The sequence below is a fragment of the Stegostoma tigrinum genome, chromosome 20, assembly GCF_030684315.1.
Source record: "Stegostoma tigrinum isolate sSteTig4 chromosome 20, sSteTig4.hap1, whole genome shotgun sequence".
Taxonomy (NCBI): Eukaryota; Metazoa; Chordata; class Chondrichthyes; order Orectolobiformes; family Stegostomatidae; genus Stegostoma; species Stegostoma tigrinum.
Window position 1 is genome coordinate 16,410,999 of NC_081373.1, and position 8,684 is coordinate 16,419,682.

At 44.8% G+C, this 8,684-nt stretch overlaps 1 protein-coding gene across 1 annotated transcript; it reads left to right on the forward strand.

The window, feature by feature from the left end:
• The first annotated feature begins 498 nt into the window (after positions 1 to 498).
• On the forward strand, positions 499 to 5,884 carry LOC125461722 (alpha-internexin-like). Its single transcript, XM_048550801.2, has 3 exons — positions 499 to 1,580; positions 3,583 to 3,707; positions 4,805 to 5,884. The coding sequence occupies exons 1-3, from the start codon at positions 546 to 548 to the stop codon at positions 5,109 to 5,111; spliced, it is 1,467 nt and encodes a 488-aa protein (XP_048406758.1). The 5' UTR covers positions 499 to 545; the 3' UTR covers positions 5,112 to 5,884.
• Positions 5,885 to 8,684: the final 2,800 nt, after the last annotated feature.

The following is an 8,684-nucleotide window of genomic DNA, read 5'->3' on the forward strand; positions in this document are numbered from 1 at the left end:
ATGCAGTGTCCTCCTGATCCTGCTCTAACCTCACCGGCTCTACTCTAAGTTGAATTCCTGATAGGTCGAGGCTTCTCCTGAGTGCTTCCTGAAAGTGGGCAACTAGTTGTGGCCCCGGACGCAGTCAGACTGGGCGCTGTCCAGTGCTAGTCACTGAGGCTCGAGAAGACCCAGAGGGACGGAGGGCGCGGTTCCTTCAACGCCCCCCAGGGGACGGGGGCAGAGGCGTTAATTTATGTAAATAAGGTCTGTTAATATTAATTTTAATGGAGGGGGCCTCGAGGACCGGTCGGATCCATGTGTCCGGGATTGGGAGGGGGGGTTCCAAGCCACGGCAGGTCGTGGAGCCCGACTCCCGGACGCTGGAAACGGTCTGCCGGGGCTGCAGGTGTTGGGAGAGGCGTTTGGGTGAGGTGGAGAAACAGTGATCCGGGGTCGGGCGGGGCTAGATGCGGGTGGCCGGGGTAGCTGGGAGCCGCCCTGTCTCCCCGGTCTGGCGGAGGTTCGTCTCTCGTCCCGGGCGGGTATAAAAGCAGCGGCTCGGGATGCCCCGCCTTATTGCCGCCGCCGCCATGAGTTTGACACCGGAGCTCTATCCCTCCTCCTACCGCCGCCTGTACGGGGAGGCCCCCCGGGCCACCACCACCCGCTACTCGGTCACCTCGACCCGCAGCGGGTTCAGGTCGCAGTCCGTACCCCGGGGTAACCTGGCCCCGGGCGTGTACAGGCGCTCCGCTGACCTGGAGCTGCTGCAGAGCTCGGGCCTGGGCAACGAGTTCCGCATCACCCGCACCAACGAGAAGGAGCAGCTGCAGGGCCTCAATGACCGTTTCGCCGTCTACATCGACAAGGTGCGCGGCCTGGAGCAGCAGAACCGGGCTCTGGAGGCCGAGCTGACCGTGCTCCGGCAGCGCCAAGCCGAGCCCAGCCGCCTGGCCGAGCTCTACGAGCAGGAGATGAGGGAGCTGCGGAGCCAGGTGGACGAGCTGAGCTCGGGCCGCTGCCAGGCGCTGCTGGACCGGGACAGCCTGGAGCAAGAGCTGCAGCAGCTCCGCCAGCGGCTGGAGGAGGAGCAGCGTGGCCGAGAGGAAGCCGAGGCGACGGCTCGGGCTTACCGCAAGGACGTGGACGGGGCGACGCTGGCCCGCCTGGAGCTGGAGAAGAAGTTGCAGGCGCTGCTGGACGAGCTGGACTTCGTGCGGAAGCTGCACGACCAGGAGCTGGAGGAGCTGCGCGGTCTGCTGCACGCCGCCCAGGTGCAGGCCGAGGTGGAGCTCGATACGGCCAAGCCTGACCTGACTGCCGCCCTGCGGGACATCCGCGCCGAGTACGAGAGCCTGGCGGCCCGCAACACGCAGTCGGCCGAGGACTGGTACCGCAGCAAGTTCGCCGACATGAGCGAGGCGGCGGCCAAGAACAACGAGGCGCTGCGGGCCAACAGGGAGGAGCTGAGCGAGTACCGCCGCCAGCTCCAGTCCCGCACCATCGAGGTGGAGGCGGTGAGGGGCACCAACCAAAGCCTGGAGCGCCAGCTCCGGGAGATGGAGGAGCAGCACAGCGCCGAGGTGGCCGGATACCAGGTACAGGGGGCGGCGGCGTCGTTCAGCACCATGGCCAGCGACAGACAGCGCCCGCCCGCCCGCCGCCCCCCTCCGTACACACACAATGCACATACATAAAAATTGATACATACACACACATACGTACACACACACAAACACACGAGTTCTTTACCAAATATTCCTTGGACAGGTTAGATAGAGTAAAGCTTATTCTACATTCCTAGAATTCAGATGGGAAGTCTTTCAGTGTCTTTATAATAATGAAACATTTTTTAAAAAATTATGCATTTTTCTTTGAATACATCAAATTTATACAGTTGATTTTCTCTTTTGGCCACTTCCTTCTTTATAGACAGCTTTCAGTAACAAGTGGATAGACTTCAGTCATGAGCAGGAGCTGAACCTGCAGTTTTGAGTTGCCACCATCCTGACTTGGAAATATATTGCTGTTCCTTCACTGTCTCTGGATCAGAATCCTTGAATACTCTTCCGAACAGGATTGTATCCACACCAATTGGACTGCCGTGAGTTCAAGAAGGCAGCTCAGCACCTTCTCCGAGGCAATTTGGGACTGGCAATAAACGCATTGAATTTCATTCCCTGAATGAATGAATAAAGTCTTCCGCTTGGAGGAGTGGCGGGGGTGGCATGATTTACAAATGATAAGTTTCACGCACATTTTATTTGTGCTTTTGTGTAGCTGGACTTCCTGGAACCAGAGTCTTCAAAACAACAACTTGTACAGCACAGAAGGAGGCCCTTTGGTATATTATCCTAGCAGTTCGGCTAATCATCTCACTTAGGGCCATTCCCATCCACCCTTCATATTCCTGCAAATTTTTCTTTTAGATAACTATCTCATTCTCTTCTGAATGCCTTAAATGAACATGCCTTGAACACACCCCCAGGAAGAACATTGCAGATCTTAATCACTTGCTGCACGAAATCATCTTTCCCCTTGTCATTTCTTGTTCCATTCATGAATTGCTTTTAATTTGCACCCACTGCTGTTGATTTATTGTGGGAACAGTTTCTCTCTAGTTAAATATATCCTGGTTACTTATGATTTTGAATACCTCTACCAATTTTCCTCTTAACTTTCTCTATTCCAAAAATACAGACTCAGCTTCTCCAATCTATCTATTTGCATAATTGAAGTTTTTCATTCCTGGAATCCATCCTACATGTCTTCATTTTTTTCTTCACATCCTTTCTAAAGTGTGGTATTCAGAACCAGATGCAATAATCTAGCTGAGGTCAAATTTGTCTTATACAAATTCAGCATAATCTCCGTGCTGCTGTACTCCATGTCCCTGTTAATAAAGCTTGTGATAGATACTGTTATTAACTGCTCTTTCAACCTGTCCTGCTGCAATCAGTGATTTAATACTAATTCACCCACGTTCCTCTGCTGCACACCCTTTTAGAGTTGTGCCTTTATGCTGTGTCCCCCATGTTCTTCTTACAAAATGAATCATTTTACATTTCTCTGCATTGAATTTCATCTGGCACTTGTCCACACACTCTACCAACTTGTCTATATGTTCTTTTAAAGTTCTACAATATTCTCCTGTGTTTATAATACCTTGTAGCTTTCCATCAAACACAAACTTTAAAATAATTCTTGTTCACTGAGGTCTTGAGAGGAATGTTTCAGTCATTGACCTTATGAAAGTTAAGGCACATTTACATGTTGAACTGGATTAAACCCATTGCTGCTGTGACTGAGACCCTGCATTGATCCTTGATCTCAGCAGCAGGCCAGATGGATCATTCCTGTTGGTTTCCACATATTATTTGAAGAGGCAGTCAGTCAGATAGTTGGCTGTTGATGAGTGCCTTTGCTTAAGTTAGGCAAGGACTAGAGCCAACAGTCACTCTGAAGTCTCATCTAAAATGACCAGAGTGCTTAGATGGGTTTGTTTGAGTCATGGTTGAGGAAAAGTTATTTTTTAGGGAGGAAAGACATTTAATGAGTGCTGATTTTTAAAACCCACTTATTTCTATGCTATACTTTCAGGACACGATTGGGCACTTGGAGGATGAGCTAAGGAACACCAAGACTGAGATGGCTCGACATCTGAGGGAATATCAGGATCTTCTGAATGTGAAAATGGCTTTGGACATTGAGATTGCTGCTTACCGGTAAGAGTTTGACAGTTCCTGAATTAATAACCTGAGCTGTAAATCTCATAGACTCTTTGCAATTACTGCACCGGGCCAAGAGAGGTGTAGGACGTTTGAAGTGAGTCACTTGGAATGACCAATCCCTTTCTGAGGAGTGAGCTAAGCACAATTGGCATTCATCTCAACACAGTCCTTGCCCAGTACCCAGACTGAACAGGATGGTGCAGCCTATGGTCACCTTGCTTGTTGTGGGCACAAACAAAAACTCATGGTATGATGTGGACAGTTTTAATTTATTCTTCAGATGTGGGTGTCACTGGCAAGTTCGGCATTTATTGCCCTTGAGATCATACCTTTTAGACATCTTGGTTTTGTGCCAGAATAATTTTAACCAGAATTTTTGTTCTGTGAAGTAGCATGAGTTGCTGCTTGGTCTGGAGATATTTCAGGGAGAAGGTGTAAATGAACAAACAGGCTGAAACTTCAGTAGTCTTGCTGAAATGATGAGCACCGTGGATACTTAGTTGTACCAGTGCTTCTGTGGAGTGAACAGATTAATTATTATAATTCTGTAAACAAGTTCTGATTATCTAATTGAATTCCCAATTCTCCTGTTTCCTCTTCTCTTTTCTGCTTCTGGATTGTGCGGTTCATTAGTCACTTTCATAGTCATCTGAACTCATTTAAGCAAAGGTTACTGTTGAATGGTAGTTAGGTTTAAATCTGGAAAGGATCAATAACATTGGAAATCTTTTCAAATCAAAGGGAAGTTACATTATAAAATGAAAGGAGAAACACTGAGTACTAATTGCTAGAAAAGAATCCAAAGCCAAAAGCTCATTATGTTAAATAAAAACCAAAAGAACTGCTGTTGCTGTAAATCAGGAACAAAAACAAAGTTGCTGGAAGAGTTCAGCTGTTCCAGCAGCATCTGTGAAGGAAAAAAAAGAGTTAACATTTTGGGTCCAGTGACCCTTCCTCAGAATGTTCCTCATAATATTCCCTTGTTATCAGTAATTACCACAGTTGAGTCTCTGCTACAGAGCAGCACAGAATGGAAGCTCAGTGAATTCTCTTTGTTTAATGTGATTGGCTGTTTCCTTTTTGTCTAACAGGAAGTTGCTGGAAGGTGAAGAAACCAGGCTGAGCACCAGTATTATCAACCTGCCACCTACCAACACAAACCCAGCACTAATGGTTCCAACCCAACCACGATTCTCCTCCACAACTACCTCCACCATTGTCACCTCCAAGAAAGAGCTGAAGGAAGAGGGACCCAAAATGTCAGCAAGATCCTCCAAGCCAAAAGCAGAAGCTTACGAGGAGATCATTGAAGAAACCATTGTGTCAACCAAGAAAGTTGAGCGAGAGGATCAGAATGGAAGTGGCCTGAAAACTGAAGTCACCAACCCTCCAAAATAAATCACTGAACACACTCAAGTGTTTCTGCCCTTCCCTCCACCTGTGATAGATGGACACCAATTATGCTGATGGCTGAATTCCTTAACAGAGCCTCAGAAATGACCACCAAGAATAGGTGGTTCTCTGTCTGAAGCTGCAATTTAAAGGATCAAATCTAGTCCTACCACTCCCCTGACACCTAGTATCTAAACCACATAATTAGTGAATGTCTACATTTAATCGTCCAATATTTCACTGAAGTACAGGAAGCATCAGGTGTGTCCTTTCCTGTCCTTTCTGGGCAGAAGGATTGCCACTTGCTTCTATATACCAAAGGTTGAGGGTAAAGGTAACTGCAACTCTCAGCAAGGGATCCCAGTGCTGGCTTGTGTTTCTCTCCAATTAATATAAGCACAGAAGAATTGCTGCCATCAAATTGGCCTGTCCTGAGTGTAGTTAATTCTGTTCATGTTGTCTAGGAATTCACTGCATGTCTCAACGTCTGCATGTTCCTCACTCTGCTCAACATAACAGATTCTCACTTTCCACTGGATGTTGTTCACACAAATGAATTGCCTTAGTGAGCTCAGCAGCCATGCAGATGGAATGTCAGTGGAATTTGAGATCCTGTTCTGGGAGTAGAATGAAATATTAGAATGTGTTTGTGTAAATGTGCAAGTAAAAGGGTGGAGGGTGACACCTCCCATGTTACTGGATGTCACCATAAGTAAATTGTTTCACGTACATTCTGCTGTCTAGATTTGTGTAAATAAACCAAAAATTTAACCTAATAACCTAATTTTCGTCTGTCTTCATCCTCAAAAGTTTTGAAAATTTTTGTATTTGGAAAGGGTTGGGTTTGTGATCCCTGTATCAGTTAGGTCTCTGTGCCATAAGCATGGAGCCAGTAAATAAGCAGCCAGCAGGTGGACAAAGAACCACTGAGATTGGGCTCCATAAGAAAGCTCTTTTAATTCTCATTGCACTTCTAGTCCTCGTATTTTATTCCAATTCCAAGGACGGGTGGAAGAAGCTACAATTATACAGTAGAAAAATTTATTGTACATTGAAAGAACTTGCATTTGTCTGGCACGCACCAGAATGTGCTGTGTAGTGGTTGTCAATGCATCCTTTTTTAAACAGTACTCCAGGTACGGTCTCATCATTCTCTGTGTGGTTGTGGCAAGAGTTACCAATTCTTAAAACAATCCCCAAGCAATAAATGCCAAAATTTGGATTCCATTTAGCTTCTTAATTATGTGCTTTATCTGCATGATATCCCTTTGTGTTTCATGCAGAAGGATCTCTGTGCTGCATATTATTGAAGTGTCTCCCAATGGAATTTATAGTTTGCCCTTTGATTCATCCTGCCAAAGTGCATGACCTGTCACTACTACATTAAACTCCATCTGTCAAGTTTTCGCCCACTTATTCAATCTAAAAATATTCCATTGCAGACTCCTTTTGTCCTGCCACCAATTTTTTGGCAACAAATTTGACTATATTGCACTTTGACCTCTCCTTGTCATTAAAATAGTAAATAATTGAGACCCTAGGTCAGATCCTTCAGTGATCCTCCATTAGTTATATCTTTATAACCTGAAGAAGACCAATTAATTCCAACTCTGTCTTTTGTGTATTCACTAATCCTCAATTCATGCTAATACATTGCCCCTCAATACCATAAGCTGCTATCTTGTGCAATAACTTTCAACGGGGCACGTCATTGAATGCCTTCTGGAAATCCCCACATACAACATCTACTGATTCTATCAACTCTGCTTGTTATATCTTGGTAGAAGTTAGAGCCTCAATAAACTCTGGCAAATTTGTTAAACATAATTTCTCTTTCACAAAACCATGTTGACTCTGTTTGACTGCATTAAGTTTTTTTCTGCATGTCCTTTTGTTTCTTCCTTAATAACACATGCTATCATTTTCCCAATGATAGATGTTAGTCTAACTAGTATATAATTAACTGTTGTTGTCTCCCTCTATTCTTGAACAGGGTTGTCATGTTTCCAATCTGCTAAAAACCTCCCGGAATTCATTGAGTCTGGAATATTTCCACCAATGTTTCCCATATCCCTGCAGCCATTTCCTTTAAAATCCTTGGATGCAGGCCATCAGGTCTTGGCTATTTGTTTGTCTTATGACCCATTACTTTGTCAAATACTTTCCCTGTTTGCCATGCAACCATGTCTCTGTAATAGCTGTCAAATCATATTCATTTATTTCTACTTCCACTGTCAATTCATCCATCCTGTGACAAAAGCTGGATGCATTTAGATAAAAAGCGTTAAGCATTGACTTTCTGCCATTATTACTTACACTAGATCTAATTTCTCCTGCATTCTTCCAAGTTTATTTTCTACTCTTCATGTCACACTATGATTATTGCTTGTGCGTTCACTACCTTGCACCACTGCTCTTTTGTTTCTTTTTATTTTAATTTATTTAAAAAATTCCTTTATTGTACCCTCTCCCCACATGAATTAGTTTAAAGCCTTTTTATAACATTAGTTATACAATTATCCCACAGGTCACAGCATGGTTCAAATAAAGCCTGTCATAACAGAACAGGTCTCTCTTCTCCCAGTACTAGTGCCAGTGTCCCATGAATTGGAAGCAATTTTTCCCATACCAATGTTTACCACATTTTTACCTCTCCAACCTGATTTACCCTTTGCCAATTTGCATGTGGTGTAGGAAGCAATCCTGAGGTCATTATTTTAATTCAGCACCAAGCTACTCATAATCTCTTCCCTGGTCCTAACATTTTCATTGGTGCCTACATGGACGTTGACAACCAAATCATTTATTTCTCACACCAAGTTCCTCTCCAGTCCAGAAGAGATGCCCCAAACTTTGGCCCCAGGTAAACAATATGGCCTTGGGACTCTGACGTCCCTGCAGGGAACTATGTTTATTTCCACAACAATGATACCTCCTATTATTACTGCATTTCTCTTTTAGACCCCCACTTGAATGGTACTCTGCACCAAGGTACTTTGGTTAGCCTGCTCATCCTCAGTGTCCTTGTCCAAACCAGGAGCAGAACCTCACTTCTATTGGACAAATATACTGGGCAGTAACTGAGGGTCCCCAAAGGCTAAATTCTGGATCCCTAATATCTGCCTCACTGGAAGTCACATTCATCTGTTCCTGACCACAGGCCAAATATGATGTAATTAATCTAAGGGGTATGACTGTATCTAGAAACATACTGTCCAGGTAACCCCCATCCCCTCCTCCCTGACGTGTCTTAGTGTCTGTAGCTTAGATTCCGGTTCATCAATTCTGAGTCACTGTTCTTCAAGCAGCCAATACTTACTGCAGGTGTGGTCAGTGAGGATCAAATTGGCATCAATCAGTTCCCACATATTACAACTGCAACACATCATTTGCCCACCCATCTAATTTTATTTATTTCATTAATTTGGATGTGAAATACTTCAGAAGAAATTTTCTTAACTGTATTCTTCAGCTGTAATTAGCATCTTCTGCTTTAAACCACTTGACAAATCAAAACAGACACTGAAGACATACCCACCAATCACCTATCTACCTGCCGCATTCAGCTCTGACAGATAG